Here is a 20,023-nt window from a genome sequence, read left to right as displayed (position 1 = left end):
ATAGACAATCATTTACCAAAACCCACAAAAGGAAAACAATTATATCTAATTAAAGCATTAGTGCCGTGGTCGGCAAACCGAGGCTTGCGAGCCACATGCGGCTCTTTGGCCCCTTGAGTGTGGCTCTTCCACAAAATACCACGTGCCGGAGCGCACATACAGTGCGAATGAAACTTCGTGGCCCATGTGCAGAAGTCGGAAGAGCCACACTCAAGGGGCCAAAGAGCCGCATGAGGCTCGCGAGCCGCGGGTTGCCGAGCCGCAGTTTGCCAACCCCTGCATTATGCATTTTCCTTATGAATGGGGGCGATGAGATAAAAGTGCATTGGCTTTATTTTTATAATAATTATCTCGTGTGGTCTAGAAATGAAAAGTTAAAAATAATTTCGGGGAAAAGTCTAACTATAAGCTTATCAACCCTAAAGACTACTCAAATACCGCAATGACCCTGCTGCGAAAGGTGTACGTCCCAATGCACCCCAACAGAGGTTTCTGATGAATGAAGTACGAGATATGGCCTCTCTTTGAACATGAAGACTTGATCTGTGACCAGGAACAGCAGACACAGCCCCTGGTCTGAGGTTTTCTCATTTACCTAAAGGCGGGGCTGCAGGCTGATCTTTATGCTGAGCTTCTTTCTCTTGTTCACCTTTCAGGACTGCTACAGCCTCAGCCGTGACTACTTGAACTATCCTTGCAGACACCTCCTCTGTAATAAAGAGCAAAAAATAAAATAAAATAAAATGGTGAAATGTCCAAAACAGGTAGCAAAGAGGGAAAGTAAATAATACAGTCAATTAGAATTTCATTTCCTTTGTCTTCTCCCCCAAAAAGTACAATAAAATGTATTAAGTTGCAGAGAAAATACAAATACATATATTGTAACCATAAAAAGGAAAAGAAAAAGGAGAAAGTAAAAGGAGTTGGTAGTATAAGCAAAATAAACACAGAATGAAAGAAAAATAAGTGATAGGTATGGCAGTTTATTTTTTAAAAGCTGTTGACATAGACAGAAAAAAATGAAATGTTTTTGTACCTAGGAAAACAAATTTAAAGAGAAGAGAGAATTCATTTTGGATTTAACTTAAAATATGTTTTTGAGTTTTGTTACGGTTTTTTAGAAAAGTATCATTATAATAAGTTTCTATGCTGATCTACATAAATACCATGATTTAAAACCTAACAACGATGCCTCAAAATATGAATTTGTGATTAAACAGGATCAATGCACATAGACCAATTCAGAAAAACCTGAGAAGATAAAGTTTGAATGAAATACATGGAAATGATACATAAGAGCTGCTACTTTTCTACATAGCAGATGTCTTAACGATCTTTAAAACATCTTTAAACATCTGCTGTGTAGACATTGTTGGTATGTACCAGTACAAGGCTGGATTTTGAAAATGGACCCTTTGCGTTTTCATCAGGACCAGCTGTGATTCGGTGAGTAGTAGCTCTTATATATCATTTCCATGTATTTCATTAGGTCTTTAAGGTCTATGATATATACCTACCTAGTCAGTACAAAAGTTTCATTAAAAAGGGGGAAGGCTTGGTCAATAAAATGATCAGTCTGTGAGAACCTTATAACCAGTATTTGAATATTAACTGGTTATTTTTTTATCAATAGTGTCATTTTGGTCATGAGACAGTAATACAAAAACATCTCAGGACATAGCTGTAAAGTCAAGTCGCCTAAGTAAAATGAAAGACAACTTGGGAATAATCTGTTACGTGATCTGCCTAAAAATCGATTGGACGAAAAACATTAAAAGCAACTTTTTAAAAACAATTCATCTTATAACATCTAATAAATGTTATTAATTTTAGGCTGATATAAAATAAAGGATTTAAAGATATAACCCAGGGAACAGATGATAACAGGTCATCATTATATAGATAAACATCTGCAGGTTAAAAAGTAGAGTCTGTTTTAAAAACTTCAAAAACCAGGATCAAAGCAGTCTTCAATAGATAAATTGAATTCTCATAAGAAATAATAGTTTTTCTTTGTATTGGGGAAATATATTGGCGGAAAGATAAACAGGAGCCAAATAGGTATAAGAAACAAACTGACACATGCTCTCATCCACAGAAACCGACTTGATAATACACACAAAAAAATATCATGCTAACCTACTTACATTTCACCTAAGTAATCTACACTAATAATAGAGGGATATGCAAATTGTCTGGGATGCCGTCACAGTAACAGTAACGACTGAACAGCGGGCTGGCAGACTGCGTGGGGCGACAAGGCCGGCAGGAGGTTAGTGAGAGACGACCAATGACTGAACAGCAGGCTACGTGGGGCAACCAGGCCAGCAGGGGTGGCAGTTAGGGGCAACCAGGCCAGCAGAGGGGGGCAGTTTGGGGTGACCATGCTGGTGGGGGGGCAATAGGAGGCAACCAGGCCAATGGGGGGGGCAGTTAGGGGCAACCAGGTCAGCTGCGGGGGCAGTTGGGGGCGACCAGGCCAGCAGTAGGGGGCAGTTGGGGGTGACCAGGCCAGCGGGGGGTCAGTAAGTGACAATCTCTCTGACCTTCAGATTCCTCATGCTAAGGGGAATAAAAGTGGCATTCATATTTTAATGTGCTGTGACAATTAAATGAAATAATGTATATTAAATGCTTATTTAAATTACATAACACTGTTTTAATCACTCTTGCTGTCTTGCTAACGCCTAAGTCTATGATCATTGTTTGATTGATATGTCGATAAAAACTTAAAAACTTTTGTCATCCATTGAGACGATTCTGTCATTTTTCCCAGTGAGTACTTCCTTGCCTGAATGTTGGGTCACTGCCTCACAGACAATATATCAGGCTCATGCCACTTATTATCTAAACAAAAATGATATAGTAAATGTGACTCTATGGTTGTACCATACTATCCAGCATTTCTAACTGTTGCAGTGCTCTCGTTTTTCTATGATGCTGATTCATGCTATGCTCTTCTAGTCACAGTATCTTTACTTACATCAGAAATTTTAAGACAGTCTTAGGCCTGGTTTTTAGCACATATTTTAGGTTAGTTATTTTGTTATATTAATTTATAGACATTGTGTGGTTGATTTATAACCAAGCAATGCAGTTGTAACTTTCTCAGTGGCCCTGAAAACTTCAACTTGCTTCAGAGCCATCTACGACACTGCTGGTGTACACAGAGGTTGGAATTTGAAAGGGGACCCTTTGTGTTTTCATCAGGACCAGCTGTGACTCTGTGAGCAAGCAAAGGCTCAGCAATTACACTATGAACAACAAGGAAGGAAGGAAAGAAGAAAGGAAGGAAGGAAGGAAGGAAGGGAGGGAGGGAGGGAGGAAGGAAGGAGGGAGGGAAAGATGAAAGAAAGAAAAAAAGAAAGAAAGAAAGAAAGAAAGAAAGAAAGAAAGAAAGAAAGAAAGAAAGAAAGAAAGAAAGAGAGAGAGAGAGGGAGAGGGAGGGAGGGAGGGAGGGAGGGAGGGAAGTAGGGGGGAGGGAGGGAGAAAGGAAGAAAGGAGGGAGGGACGAAAGAAAGAAAGAAAGACAGAAGGAAGGAGGGAGGGAGGGGGGAAGGAAAGAAAGAAAGGAAGGAAGGAAGGAAGGAAGGAAGGAAGGAAGGAAGGAAGGAAGGAAGGAAGGAAGGAAGGAAGGAAGGAAGAAAGAAAGAAAAGAAAAGAAAGAAAGTTGGCATAAGCCTGAGAACATATTTTTGTTGATTTCTTTCAGGTTGTTAAGGGAGAAGTAAGTGGCATTGATAATAAATTCAACCATATACAATATAAAAGCCAGTACATGTTTCTGCTTTTAAGAACATCAGGCATAATAGTGCTGTGTTAAAAGAAACGACAAGCCTACTGTACACTTGTGAAAGAAGGAAAACAAGACAATTTTAGACAGAATGCTCCTGTCAAGAAAAGGTTTTTCTCAGTAGGGTACAGAATGGTTGCCTAGGAAACCGATGCTAATTGCTGCTGCCGATGGAAACTAGTCAACAAGGAAAGCACTGTGCAGTTCGAAGAGGTCTGCTCAACAAATACCCGACATAAATTCATAAACACAGGGGGAAAAGGTAAGTTCCTGGCTTAATTTGGAGAGTAAATGGTTTCTCTGAAACTATTTCCTGTAATCAACTGGTGATGAAGGAAATTAAAAGAGCAGATTGTTGGTTTTTTTGTTTGTTTCCCTGGCACCTTAACATGAAAGAGGCCAGCAGGCACACCCCTCCCTAGCAGGACTCCAATTGATCTCAAAGGGTCACCCAGGCCAACACTGCAGCTGTCGATCTTTGCCTACCAGCTTTGTCTTCCAAAGATTTTTTTTTCTAAAGACTTCCTGATTAAAACAAAGAAAATTCTAGTTTATGGGGGGGAAATGCATTTGAGGTAAAGTTAGTTTATGGGGATAAATGCGTTTAAGATAGGGAATCATGACTGCACAAAGTTCAGTTATGATGGTACTGAAACTGGACAGATTTTGTATTGCACCCACTAAAGATAGTAGAACTATGCTTAGTCATTATGATTGGTATAAAGATGAGTAGGACTTGGTGTTCCTGCATTGAAATAGTGCTTGAAATGGGGCAAAGTCACTGAAGGATATGATTTGCTTTTGTTCTTTAAGCTTTTCCCAGTAATGGCCACTGATTTTGGCTGAATTATCCACAGTCCCTCATATAGTCCTCTTCACAAATGCACATGCAACCCAGTGGAGCTAAGATTGGTAGGTAATACACTTGTACAAGGGCCTGAGTCTAGGAGAATTTCCCTCACTCTTTTTGTTTTACCTAAATCTATATGTGCTCAAATCCATAATTTATTTAGATTTGACAACTTAACTTACTCAAACGAAGGGTTTAGAGCTTGAACAAAATCTGCCTGGCATTTAAATTTAGCCCAGGGAGGGAAGTATAATAAATTAACGCTATCAGTGCAAGGATACCACAAGTTCAGGATACTATATAACGAAGTTAAAAGTAATTAGAAAAGCAAAGTACAGATCAGAAGTAGTACCTACTACAAAATTTTGCTTCTAATTTTAAGGGTACAACTGGAAACGGGAAAAAAACACATTTAAGTAGAAGTACATATAGTCTCACATTATATTATAATATTCTAGTTAAAGTTTTTGCTGTTGGTGTTATTTTTCCAAATGTAGCATTGTGCACTAATTTTTGCATCTAGTAAAAAATATTAAAATTGTACTACTCCTTGTAAACTTGGGAGAAACTGGATTGTATTCTGTCTTGAAACAGCACATTGTCTAAGGAGTGTTGAGGACAGGACTGACTCAATGGCACATACACATTTCAATCTGTATCTCTTCTCTGTGTACTGGGTCTCATTGCTACCAAACCCACCTCAGAAATACTTGCAGATTGCGGGTACCATCTATATCATACTTGAAACTGTCAAAGTATTCACTTTTATTTGAAGGCATTGATGCTATAACAGGATGCAAATGATATCTAGAAAGCATAAAACTCTAACTCATTATTGCAATAGCTCTGGTTGTCCTATGGAGGAGCCCAGAAGCAAGAGAAAGGTGGATCAATTTTGATGGAGAGCAGGGCTGAGAAAAATGTAAGAATGGGATGCTATCTAGGTAGGTAGGATGATATTGGACCAGGCAACTGGACTTTGCAATAGGATGGAGGGTGGGATCCTATCCACAGTTTAGGATCTGCCTAGCATTTAAATTTAGGCAAGGGGGGAAGTATATTAAATTAATATAACTTTGCTAAGGAAAGGTCTTAGATAGGCAGATGTTACTATAACTAAAAGCTATAGTATATCTACAAACACAGAGCTTCATTTGGCATAAAAAACACAACCCTATGAAAGAGATATATGAAACTTCATGATATGGTAAATCAGATTTCAAAAATTTTCATTTTATTTTCTTAGTAAAATATGTCAATAATATGTCAATTTATTGTACAAGATATGAAAAGAAGAAAATTTCAAAATCAGGACTTGTAACTTTTATTTTAAACAAAATTACAATTTCAATATGTCATCAACAGTAGCCCTGATCATGAAGAGGTTGATTAATTCCTGGTTTTAAGACTATGTCTAAAAACAGCTTGGTTTTTCTTGATTCATTTTCATTCCCCTTTCCAGTTTATCAATCATGCCTTCCCAACTTTTACAGAAATCCTTCACCTAAAAAATGTTGTATTTGAGCTTGGAGTTTGGGTCTGTTTCCAAAAAGAGAAGTTTGCTGTCAAAGTAAAAACTGTCATGAAACCTTTCCCACAAGTGTATTGCTCACACTGTGATATAATTTTTGTAGCCCCATTTTGTTTATGTAATTTAGATTCTCAAACAGAACATGGATACTAACTCTCTAATCTTCTTTTAAAAAATATTTAATTGATTTCAGAGAGGAAGAGAGAGGGAGAGAGAAAGAGAGAGAGAGAAAAACATCAATGATGATAGAGAATCATTGATTGGCTGTCTCCTGCCTGCCCCACACTGGGGATCAAGCTCGCCCACAATCCAGGCATGTGCCCTGACCAGGAATTGAACTGTGACCTCCTGGTTCATAGGTCGACATTCAATCACGGAGCCACCCCGGCCAGGCAACACTCTCTCTTCTTGATTGGCACCAATTTAAAACTATTGATTGGCACCAACTACACAAAATAAGCACCACATTATATACCAAAAGGAACATGAAGATAAAGAAAGCACAGACAACTACAACCTCAAAACACAACCTAGTGATGGGGATTAAAACAAGTAACAAGTAACCTCAGTAACATGTTCAATATGATCAATGCCATTAGCAGGATATAAACATGGTACATGGGGATGTTCGGAAAAGGAAGAGATTCATTTGAGAGGATAAAATCAACATCAGCTCTGGGCCTTTGATCATGGACTCCTGGTCGTCTCTCCTATAGTACCCACTCTTTCAAATGTCATCATGCTACACATGATGAAACAACCGCATGTAGTCTTCCACTATATCCTTTCATGACTTTCTTCCCAATATATCCTTTCACAGCAAATGTAACGTGTTTTGCCTAAAGAGAAGACTGTTAGTTCAGTTAGAGGACTGACCATGCTCCAGTCTCCTATGCAAGCATCAGAGAGGCACCCATCTCAGCATGGCTTTGACCTGTGTTTACAAATAGGAAATTTGGACCGAAAATATTGAGTCTAATTGTCAGGTTGCTGAAGCTGAATCATCTCTATTAAAGATGATTTTTCTCTGAATCTTGACTCATCCCTTATTATCCATTTTTGCCTAATGTCTTTTCAAGTTTTGAGTAATGCTAAAATCAACTGTAAAAGCAAACGTTTAACTCTCATTTATGTGTCCTAATAACCACCTAGCATTTGCATCTTTGTTAAAAGTTGCAACAAGAGCCCAGGAGATATGTTTTCCTCTTTTCTTTGCTCATCAGCTTGGCTGGGTTTTGAATTGTATTTTCTCTGAGTGCTGCTGGCTGGTGACTCATTCGGTGAGATGAGCCACACAGTGAGCGGGTAGCAAGCATTTGGTTCAGTGTTCTTTTCCCCTCGGACTCATGATGCCAAGTCAGATCATGCTTAAACTACCAAGTCTGCAATGCAGCACCAGTTGTTCTGTTCATCTGCTCCTGATATGCCTTTCCAGACTCCCCTGACAGTCAAAGCACATGCTTTATGTAATGTGCTGAGGAGCAGTGAAGTGTGAGGGAATGAGAGGAAAAGGCTTAATACACTGAAGTGGAAAGAGTCAGTTCATCTCAGTAGCTTGGTAAGGAAAGAGGGAGGAGTGATGACTGATACGTACTCCCCAGTCTACTAACCTCTCAACAGCAAATGAAATCAAGTCCAAAGCCACCTCTCAGGGTGGTATTTGGTGTACTACTTTTCTTGGGTATATACAAACAATCTTTATCCATCTAGCATCTATCTATCTATCTATCTATCTATCTATCTATCTATCTATCTATCTATCTCTATCATCCATCCATCCGTCCATCCATCCTACTTTTCAAAAAAAAAATGTTATTGATTGATGATGAATATATTCTCAAGATATTAGAGCAATTAACATATTCCAAATTACTATTAAAATTTTTTTCTTTTGAGTGGAGAGAATTCTTAGAAATGTAACATGACACAGATAAAGATTATGCATAATCCTAACCAAAACAAATATTTAGACAGTCCAAAAATGAATCCAAAAAGACTTGTTTCATGACTATTTTCACCTGCACACTACAAATATTTTATAAAATGTTAAGAATTCTTCTCAAATGCAGAATTTTACAATGTCAAAAATTGAATACATTAAAAGAAAATTATGATGATAAAACATGACAGCAGAATTTGATAAAGTCTTAGAAGATATAATATCAGGAGGAGGGACCAAGTAAAAAAAGAATACAATGATAATTAAATTACATTTACATTTACAGAACAAGCCAGAAAGAATAACTTTAGAAGTAGATCTGAATTGTTCTTGGCTCAAGTCTGTTGTATTGATTAAAATTAAAATTCGATGTGATGTAGTTCTGACATTTAGCACAAAACTAGACAATAAAGAAAGGAGACTTATTTCCACAAGTGCATGGGGGGCATTTTCTGGAAAAACATACATGGGAATAAATTTATATGCAAATTAATCTTAATTTTTAAATACCACATTCTATTGTATTAGATACAGTGTCTTCATGACTTTAAGTTTTTGTAGGCAGTTCAAATTCAAAGGAGTAAAATCACATTTTAATTTGTTGAGTCATAAGTTTAATTAAAAGAGGTCTAGGGAAACCAAAATTTCTTATATTTTGATTTAAAAATTACTGGCTTAAAACAATTGCATCCTACTCTAAGACTGGCTGAAGAGCAAGCAAATATAGATCTGAGGTAAATTTTTACAGGAAGAACTACCCTATAATTGCACATTTAAACAATCAACTTTATCTGGTGCCCATCTTTTCCTCTAATTTCTAATACATTATAAAAGCTCTAGCTAGCAATACTTGCTATGCACAAGCTCATACCTTAACAAGAGTAAGAGATGCGATTCCTTATTGTCATTTCCACACAAGCTAGCCCTCAATTACGTTCAGATCCTTCTATTTACCAACAAGACAAGCCACATATTACGGCTGAAGCTAATACCCAGACCCATGCTTCAAATGGTATAGAGATCACATAGGACAAAGCAAACGTGACAAATACAAACCTCGTGGAATTGCCTTTTCTATCAGTCCTTGTCTTGCTCACCCTTCTAGCCCCAGATGCCTAACCTTTTGAAGGAAAACACTGAAAAGGTCCCCATTTTCTGTCCTCATCCATCGGCGCCACCAGGCCCAGAGGCTTCGCAGGGAGGCCCTGTGCTTTTCCGCAGATCCACCCTTAAATGCTAAATACCTCTGCTCTGCACACTCCTCTGCGGAGCTCAGGGAAATGGCAGCGGAGCGATGAGTGGTTGGCATGGCAACAAGGAAAAGAAAATCTGCAGCCTCTTGTATTGTCAGGCCAGCTTGTTGATTTTCCTTGGGGGTGATGCAGGTAGCTCTAGTTTATCTGAAAGAGATGGCCCTGCACTATCTTCTCTGCGTACATGAATATAATGTTAAATACTATATGCCATCTTTTAAAAAAATTTTAAAAATATATTTTTTATTGATTTCAGAGAGGAAGAGAAAATCTTTGATTGGCTGCCTCCTGCATGCTCCCCAGTAGGGATTGAGCCCACAGCCTGGGCATGTGCCCTTGACTGGAATTGAACCTGGAGCCCTTCAGCCATGTCCTTGACTGGAATCATACCTGGGACCCTTCAGTCTGCAGGCCGATGCTCTATCCACTGAGCCAAACCACCTAGGGCCCATCTTTTGAATGGGATGACAGCTCTTACTAGTAAATCTCAAACCCAGGAATGTTGGCAAAGGAAAGTGGAAGAAGAAAAGGCAGGTTCTCATACTCAAAGGTGGAAAAGGGAAATAGAAGGTTAGAGTGATGACAAACTTTTCCTTCATCGTGTATTTTCAAGCTTAAATTTGTAATTTCAGCAGCAATAAACGGGCATATCGGAGTATGTTCGTTGCTTGGCTGCTTGAGTTCCGAGGATGGTAAAGTCCGGGCTTTGGAAGACATAGCTCAAGGTAAATTCTGAAATGCAACGTTGTATGACCTGCAAGAGCTCTTCCAGATCTCGCTTCAGGGAACAGACTTGGGTGGACTCCCCAGAAATGCTGGGAAACATCGCATTCCTGGGGAGTGGGGTGAGGAGTTAACCCAAGAAACACTCTCCTTTAATCTTTCATTAACTCAGAGCTGGCACTGGCTGTGGACTGTGGATGGCCACGAAGGCTCTTTGTACTCTGACTAGTGTTTCTTACTAGTGTTCAAAGCATTAGACCTCAGGATAGTCAAAATCATGGAAGGATGATTTTAATGAAATATGTCAATGTTTTGGCATCTATCAACTTCTCATATTTGCCTCCTATGTTTCTCCATGCTGAGAACTGAGGATAAAATTACAATTTTTCTGTCATGCTTAGAGGCATGTGGGTGTGGCAGTTTTGCAATGGGGATTGTCTTCTTTGGCTATAACGGATCACCAGGCAGCTGGCTGTGCTGGTCTCAATCTGGTGCTATGGGTTGCTGAATGAGTGCTGGTCTATGTGGCAGGAGACCAGCATACTGGCTGTAGTCATGAGATCTTGAATGGGGACTAAACCTGTAACGAGAGGACTAGGAAAGGCCACATTATTGGTTCCTTCTAGTTATCTTCTTGTTATTTTGATATGGATTCTAATATGAGTTTGGGCCCCACCTCACATAAAAATCTTAAAGACGAAGCTCATCTTCACTCAGAATTGAAACTCTGTAGGGACCAAAATGCATTCCTCTTACTTCAAATTTAAGGTGAAAAGTAGCAGAAGGGTTTATTTTAAGCTTTTACTCTTCTGATTTCACACTTTGGAAAACAAATGTAAAAATGATGGCTTTATTCTCATTATAAGAATAACGTTCCCAAGTGGCTAGATTCTCAGTGGCTTCTTGTTTATTTTTGAAAGCTACTGTGGGATGGCTTCTAAGAAGAACACCTGAATGAATAAATGTAAGAAAAACCTTTAAAGTATCAAAACTTATGCTATATCAGATGAGCAAGTAATTCAATCTACCTTTCTATGGATTAGCTTTACATTATAAGGAGACAAAATCTAAAAGAATAAACTATAAAGAAATGTAATTTAAAACATTATTGCCTTCTGGTATTCCCTGCCATCCCACGTCTCAGTGCATAAGATTAACAATAAACTAACTATGGGCTTGCATCTTTAAAAATTATTAGGGCCCAGGAATGAAGGTGAACACTGAAAAAGGGTAAGAAAGAATGAGGCAAGACCTTTGGTTGAAGTAAGCCCACACTGATAAAGGAAGGAAGAAGGGGTAATGTGATGATTGCAATTCATTTAACATTTTATCTGGTTAATAGAGATAAATACAAATAAACAACCTTGGGGGAAAGATTTATTTCTAAAGTCAAGAGAGGACTATAGCAAAGAAGGAAAGTAGAAGAAAGATCTTTAGAGTAAATCACCTAAAGACCTGATGATACTGGGAAATGCTTCAAGTTACCAATGCCCTGAGAAATACCCTTTATAGGGGAGAAACGCAATATACTGATAGATTATAAGTGTATGCAAAGCATTAAGCTAAGCAAAATAAGCCAGTCAGAGAAGGATAAGTATCACATGATCTCACGCATTTGTGGAATATAATGAACAATGTAAACCGATGAACAAAAATAGATCCAGAGACATAGAAACATTGAACAGACCATAAAACCTCAGAGGGAAGGCAGGGTAGAGGAAGGGGTTAAGAGATCGGCCAATGGCCGAAACCGGTTTGGCTCAGTGGATAGAGCGTTGGCCTACGGACTGAAAGGTCCCAGGTTCGATTCCGGTCAAGGGCATGTACCTGGGTTGCGGGCACATCCCCAGTGGGAAGTGTGCAGGAGGCAGCTGATCGATGTTTCTCTCCCATCGATGTTTCTGACTATCTATCTCTCTCCCTTCCTCTCTGTAAAAAATCAATAAAATATATTTAAAAAAAAAAAAAAAGAGATCAGCCAATGGACACAGACACTAGGGGGGGTCAGGGCATGTGCTGAGGGGTGGGAGTGGCCAGGATACGGTCAATGGGGAAAAAGGGAGACATGTAATACTTTCAACAATAAAGAATTTAAATTAAAAAAAATAATCAAAAGAGTGGGCTAGTATATAGCTCCCTGGTCCTCTCGAAAACAACCCAAAATATCGTGCCAGCTCATATTCAGCACTAGTCCCCATCATCAAAGGACAGCATTTAAAACAAAATATATTTGAGATTTAAGAACACTTTTTTTTTTAACTGGGAATTATTTTTGTTTGTAGTTTGTGAAAAATTTACGTATAAACTGTCAATAATAAAATTTATTACTTTATTAAGCTGAAGTTTACAGAGATATTTAATTGCACATGAATTTATCATTGGAACATTCTCTATAGGCATGAGGAGACGATATTTTACATTTTTCTTTTCCCACACATAGATAACTTATAATTCAATACTTGGCCTGTTGTTTCTGAAGGGAAGTTAGTTTAAAATCACACCATAATTTGAATTGAACACATCACCCTGGTAATCCACAGCTGGCTCTTTGTAACTCGGTCACTATGAACACACATATAAAGCTTTCATAATCAGTCTCCCAAATGTAATATAAAATCACTGTGATATATGGCAAGCTGAAATCAAAATTAATTTTGGATGCTCTTGAATCCATAATTTAAAAGAAAATCTACTAGTCTCTTTTTAATTTATATTATTTTTTCAAGCTGACGAGGACACACTGACCTAGAAATAGATTTATCAGGTATTCTTAAATAGTTCTTTAGGACCATTGAAAAACTGAAATAGTGAGTGATGTTGATTCTCCACTGCTTGACCGAACACCCTATAGAGATTTTTGTCTTGTATTATAAACCTCACAATAATCCATGAGACTCAACTGATGAGAGCCCAAGATACAAAGGAAGACTTTTCAATAGTTTTCACCATCAATTTGAAAAGGACTTTCTTTTTTCTTTTCTATTCATTGATTCCTTCATTCATTTATTCACTCACTCAACATACTTATTGAGTACTTGAGGTATAATATCAGGTGCTACAGAATATGATGGTAAGAATAATCTTGGTCTATAATATTATTTCTTTCCCCACAATCATTTTACTCTAATGTGCCCTCCTCTCTTCATGCCTTGATCCTTCAAAATTTTCCTATTTAATGTTTCTGATCCAAATCCCACCCTCTACAACTTGTATTATACTGGTTTGTAGAAAAGCATTCCTTGTTTATGAGTACTCTGTTGTCTATATTGACACCACTACCACCACCAATAATAATAATAATAATTAATAGATACTATTTTATGAGCCATTCACTTTGTACACACATTACTATTTCATTTAATCCTCATTGTAATGATGAAAGGCAAAAATAATATTTTTATTTCATTCTGAACCAGTTTCTTTCTAATGGGGTATATGTGCCTTTTAGGCACTGCAAAGCTTCTTCAACTCCTTGGATTGGATTGGACACCGTTACCCTCTTTTCCTGTTCCACAAGGATGTCTGCAGGGTACTTGGTTTTTATCACGCAAAGATACAGCATCTTGAAAAGAAATTTAGTGTGCGCTAATGCTGAAACTGTGTACTGTCTTGAGCTAATAGACCATGCAGTATTGGACAGATGGAGAATTGCTGCATTTCCTTTGAGTATTTCAAATACTCTGCCTCAGCCCTGGGAGTGTGCCATGGCACCTCAAGACATTTCTTGCACAATTTGGAACTTTGGCCCTAAGTAGAAACAATCCCAGTTCCACTTTGGCTTTCTGTACTGCTCATTTGGTACTGAACACACTGTATTTTGTATCTGAATTAACTGCATGCACAAGTCTCATGTCCACTACTAGGTCACCAGCTCTGTGAAGCTCAGAGACCATTCCTTGCACACACCTGGCACAGAAGCTCACATGTTTTGTACTACATAGAAAATGCTCAACAGTAATTTGTGGAATGTGTGGATTAAAAAAAGTTACACTATGTATTTATGTAATTTATCCCCAGTCACTTGAAATGCCTTTCATATTTTCCCATTAAAATGCAAACATATTTTTTTGAACAGTGTACAGTCGATGTGTTGCTGACTAGTGGGTGGAATGTAGAAAACCAATCTCTGAATAAGTAAGGGATGATTTTGAAGGGGGCATAACCTTTCTTACTGCTTGTAGTTTGCTTACACTTCTTTAGAGTAGCATGTCTGAAAGTTACTGTGTTCAAATGCATTAAATTCTGAATCACAGAAAAAATAAAAATAATTTTGAATAATACTATAGTTCTGGGTATTGTTTCTCTATGCCATTCATACTACATAGTAATTATGCCATTATGACATCATTGTCAATGATAGAGTAAAGTGCAGAAATTACACTTTGAAAGGAAGTACTTGATAATAAATTATAGTATGTTTTCCTAATATCTGAATATTAGGTATTAAAAAGCTATCTGAGGAAGTATGAAATGGTTCCTGTGTGTGTGTGTGTGTGTGTGTGTGTGTGTGTTGATTTTCTTTTCTGTTTCTCCTTTTTCTTTTTAAAAGCTGAGAGTTGGACTCTAACATTCTTTTCTGTCCTAAAAAGTAAATATTCTTCTAATTAGTCAATCAGATTTAGGTCCCATTTCATTCAAGAAAATCAATAGCAAACTATTTGTGTTTTCTTTCAATGAATTAAACTGCTGACAGCTACTGAGCCATTTCTCTATTAAAATTAAAGTGGTAAAACTAAATAGGGAGATGAGATAGAAAATACAACCAATTTGGGGTACCACAGGGCTAGTTCCCATGGTTTTTCTCTTTTTTGTGTCTTTCCCCTGAATAACTAAAGTTTCCATCCTAGCATTCCTGAAAGAGGATCAGTGCTGTAAATTAATTCACTTACAGACTAAACAGACTTCAAAGCACAAACCAGCTCTGGTGACTGGAGAGCCCTTAGTTACCTGCTGTTTCTCTGTCTGCTGAGGTCAGCTCTCCGTTGATCCCATTCTCTTTGGTATTTGAGTAAGTGCTCTGTGACCCATGTTCTCCAAAGGTGCCCTCTTCGTCCTCCCTGAATGGGAATCCATTGGCACTTCTGACAAATCCTTCCCCTGCCCCGCCTTGATCCTTAATCTCAGGTGAATGTGGGTGTGCAGAAGCCTCCGTTAGCTGAGCTGAGGTCCAGTGAGGTGCCTTTGCGTCATCTTTCCGATCATCTGCCATTCTTCAACACCTGTCACCTCTCCTGTGATTGGAAGTGAACAAATAGTAGCCATGACTTTGGGGGAATCTGGTCTAATATTAATAGTTACCAAGATAGAGCAAATTTGTAGTGGTTAGCTATGGTAAACACAAAAATGCCCTTTCAATAATCTACTTTTAATATTAAGAGGTAGCCATTAGTAACACATTGGTTCTGTTTTTTACAAACCTTTTTTTTGCATATCTATCCTTTTAATATAAGACCTCCATCAATCTACATACACTTTTTTTAAAAAATAGTGTTTGGCATTTAAGGACATATCTTAGCTAGCTTTCATTGACATATGATGTTAACTGTTCAGTAGAGCCAAGGAATCCTGCACTATGAGAACATTGTCTAATGTTTTTTCATGTTTAGTCTTCAATGATGTGTTTTGGGAGGAAGACCGTCAGCTTACATGAACTTGAGAAATGTTGAGTTGCACAGGCATGTGTAACACTAGCTGAGAGCTTTTCATGTGCTCGGACACATGGAATCTCAGGGAAGGGCAGTGATGTGGAGAGAATCCCAACCAATAGGCCATAGAACCCTTTGTTGGATGCCATGTTTATCAACACCTCTCAAAGGATTTGGGAAATACTTAGGTTTTCACTTTAGCCCATGGGAGTTCTAGCCACAGATTCTCAAAGTAAAGAAAACAATATGAGCACCCACCATTCCCAGCTAAAATTGGCAGTTTTCCCCACAGGGCTCTCTGGAAAAGATTTCTCAGTGATTGAAAAGCCTCATAGTGAACCTAAAAAAAAACAATGCCTAATGGAGGAGAGTGCTACTTGGTCATCATCCACTTGAAATGCTGATAGTTTGTTTTAAAGAGACCAGACATTCAAAAAATGATCTCTTTAGTGTGTAATGCCTCAGACTTTTGGATTCTTTCTTTTTAATCAATTAGTAGAAATTAATTTTGTAAAAAGAAAGGGGTGGCTGGCCACATTGGTTTCAATTAATATCAGAGACACAAATGAAGTGAATTTATAATCTAAAATGCATCATCTAACTTCCTGATAAGACTACTCAGATAACACTCCTTAAAATGTATGCAGATTAATCAGCTATCACTTTCTAATTTGTTGGGCTTTTGAAATGTACATAGTATAACCATGTATTAAGTGACAACATCTTAGAAAATGTCAAGCTGGTATTGATCTGACAAAGCTACTTTGACAGAAAATATAATTTAAGACTTCCTTCCGCTCTACTGAAAAGCTTCTGGAAGCAAAGGAAATACTATTGGCTACACTCACTTATAGTCATAGTATGATATTATTAAAATACCACCCACTTGTGGTAAATTTCACTTGAATTCCTAATCATTGTTTTGGAGTCACGGTTTAGCTCTACTCTACAAAATGGCATTATGACAATAGTCAAATGTGATCACAGCTTCTTTTAATCATTTCTTCCTGATGTATATAATTATTTTTACCTGAATCTCTCTGAAAACTGTGAATGTGAGATAAATAAGAAAGCTGATAAAGGCAAATCCCCTCCAAATCTATGAGAGGAAACTATGAAGAACAAGGAATGTTAGCATTCCATTCCTCCCATGTAATGAGAAAGTCTCTCCTCTCTCCTTATTGCAAAAGATCACAAATCCTAACTGTGGAAGAGCTGGAGATCTGAATGAAAACAGTTGTTCCACAGATTAAATTCCAAGTTGAAATGGTTTATAGATTCATTACTTATTTATTTAACATCTGTAGAATGCTTCATTTTTGTTTTGGGGTAGATTTAATGTATACATGTTTAATGTTGTGAAGTAAAATTAATACTCTTCCAATAATGATTAAAAGGTCTTAGATAATTCCAGTTAAGAAATACCAAAAGAGAAGAAAGCAAACAAGCAAAAGAGTGAAAGAAACAACAAAAAATAGAAAAAGAAAGAACAGAAAAAAAGAAAATTCCAACTCAACAGAAAACATGACTCTCATGGCAAAATTCAACTCATGGTTGGGGCAGGTATATTCCAAATTTCAGTTACTTACTAAAATTTTTAAAATCTGATATGATAATTAATGTGGGTCTTAAAGACTCATTTGTCAGTCAGTAATGCTATTTATCAGATTTGTAGAATACCTATTACATTAATAATTGGATTTCTTATTATATTCAGATTCTCTTGTATTTAAATGCAACTGCCTTAATCATTTTCCAAACCTAAGACTATAATGCTCTATGTTTTAAAATTCTAAGATTTTACTTGAGTACCTACCTGCCCAGACACTTACACAAATTCATACATTTTTGTATATAAGAACAAATTTGGACTTGCCCAGAGGCAACCCCAAATCCTAACTCCAAATCTGCAAGACCACTCTTGAAAACGTTGTCTTTTGTGTATAATTGTCCCTTGCATAGGATATATACAATAAATTAATTTGTATTGTAATTTAGAAATAAGGTAATACGCATTTTGTTGATTTCTAATATTTCTTAGACAATCTGGTAATACAGCTATTCCCATATTTTCCCTTGTCAGAAACTTTAATACTTAAATATAGTATTTACCTCATTCTAAGTCTTTGGTGCTGAATTCTGTTATTTATTACAAATAATAACTGTACCCTTTGCCTTCCAACATTTTATTTTGGGGCATCATTTTTTTAAGAAAATCACATAGTATTATTTAGCACATAATAGCTTTTATGTTATCCTTCACGTATACATAAAGTGAAAAAAAAAAACACAAAATAGATATTAACATTTTCCAGATAAATCATTTTATAAAACCTCACATAATATTCTAGAACTTTCACATAGGTTAAAGGTTAACAACTCTAATGAAAATATGATTTCTTAAAAAACTAACATTACTTAGTTGTTTAAAAGGTATTTCTCCTTTATCCATCTTCCCTAGAATACTCTATGAATTTATCCTCCAAGCAAATGTTGCTAATAAACGAATGATAACTTTAAAATGACGACTTATTTTTTGGGGGGTGGCCAAATAACACACTTTTGTTGGTTCTCCCCAAGAGTTATAAAATCATATGTGCACATTAAAATTTAACGTGTTTAAAGACTGGCTTGAAAAGAGAGGCATTTTCACCTGGAACTCCATCTATCGACCGCCTGCATATTGTGCATAAAAAAAAGTCTGACATGCTCTGACAGTTCCTGTAGTTTCTGTTATTAGCGCCGAGATAAATTTATTTAATGTATCAAACTTCAGTTCCTGAGCACATGTGCCCTGAGGCTTGCAGAGACAAAAAAATAAGGTACAGCTGCCACATTTCCTTCACGATTCAAAGGGAAGAAGTAAGCAAGCAGAAATACTGGGAAGAAAATGTCCCTGATGGCTCTGCTGTTTTTGGAGCTACTGACGGATTTCTTTTCTCAGGGCATATCCAGAGCTAAGGATGTAAATCGCAGATACATTTTATTCAAAATAAACCATTTTCTAATTTTCTATGTACTTAGTGAGAGGTTTTCACATTTTTCCTTCCAAGTATGAAAAGGGTCATGCAAAGCAAGATGCACATAACCGAAGCATGATAGTAATTCACAAACTGAACAAAGCACCATTTAGCTATCCGTTGTGTTTCGAATATTTGTTGAATGTTGAGTGAATAATTCACCAGCCTTCTAACTCCAGATATACACAGGGGGAAAGGTTCTGTTAGCTATAAATGTTTAGCCAACACTAGCTCCATCAGTGAGAGGAGGATGGTTTTGAAACCTAATTTTCAGGCCTGGTAGGAGAGCTGGTACTGAAGTTCTAACTCCATTGGGAACCCATGAAGAATAATGCCAAGCAGAACAAATGACTAGACCTGAACTAAACTTGGACACATAATAGAGAGCATGTGACAAGAAGGTATCAAAATATCTTTAAGATAAACTATTTCATCCATCTCAGAAAAGGTTTTAAACTCATAAAATTGAACCACTCTTTGGTGATGATCCATTTCCGATAGATCCTCAAGTGTTTCCAGACAATTACCTCCAGCATCAATCTAACAAATTAGAATTTGGGGGTATGGGCTTTGGAAATTGGTCTTCTAACAAATTCACCAGGTGATTCTGAGACACTAAAGTTGGCAAGCCTGTAGCATAGGACTTCAGAAAAGAACATGAAACATGCCTACAGAATAACTGGTGTAAAGGGGTGAGGCAATTACTTGATACGCCATCTCATCATTCTCACAAATAGAAGTTAAACCTTTTACTTCTTCAGTCCAGGACATTTACGAAGAGGAGTGGATTCCAATCATGGGACTGGCTGCTTTTAGTCAGCTTCCTGGGAATATGCCAGTTGTTTCTTTTCTCTAATCCTACTTGAGGGAGGCAGACACATCTCAGAAGTACGTTTAAAATTACACATTGTCTGTGGTATAAACCTACTTCATATTGCGAAAATAATGACTAATCCTTGCTCTGTCTGTAAACAACTTAAAATTCTTTAGAATATTTATTTTAAATTCTCCTGGGTATTTATTAATGATTTATGACAAAAGTGCACTTGCTTAAAATGTCAAATCAACTTATAATTTTCTTTACTGTTAGATCATTTGGGAGATGGGTGTGGGTAATAGGTAAGATGTGAATGTGTGACAGATAATTCCGAGCCATAAAGCTCTCAAAGAAGTACATCAATGATTTCAGATCCACCTGAGACATGTGCTCAAAGTGTAGAATAGAATCCTTTCTCTCAGGATTCACAGCTCACTGTAAACCTCACTGTT

General features: G+C 37.2%; 1 protein-coding gene across 26 annotated transcripts in view; it reads right to left on the bottom strand.

Annotated features, from left to right (window-relative positions):
* The window catches only part of MAP2 (microtubule associated protein 2), a 231,219-nt gene that overhangs the window by 44,610 nt on the left and 166,586 nt on the right, over positions 1 to 20,023 (bottom strand). For all 26 annotated transcript variants that reach the window (XM_070422009.1, XM_070422006.1, XM_070422013.1 and 23 more), the window contains 2 exons: positions 15,037 to 15,320; positions 596 to 709 (listed from right to left, as the gene is read on the bottom strand). In XM_070422009.1, coding sequence (XP_070278110.1) covers positions 596 to 709; positions 15,037 to 15,298 — 376 coding nt within the window. In that variant the 5' untranslated portion in view covers positions 15,299 to 15,320. The remainder of the gene's footprint in view (positions 1 to 595; positions 710 to 15,036; positions 15,321 to 20,023) is intronic.

This window comes from Myotis yumanensis, unplaced genomic scaffold, assembly GCF_028538775.1.
Source record: "Myotis yumanensis isolate MYYU_CA2020_CCGP unplaced genomic scaffold, mMyoYum1.0.hap1 SCAF_8, whole genome shotgun sequence".
Taxonomy (NCBI): Eukaryota; Metazoa; Chordata; class Mammalia; order Chiroptera; family Vespertilionidae; genus Myotis; species Myotis yumanensis.
Note: the sequence above shows the minus strand (reverse complement) of the source record. Positions and strands in the feature narration are given on the sequence as shown.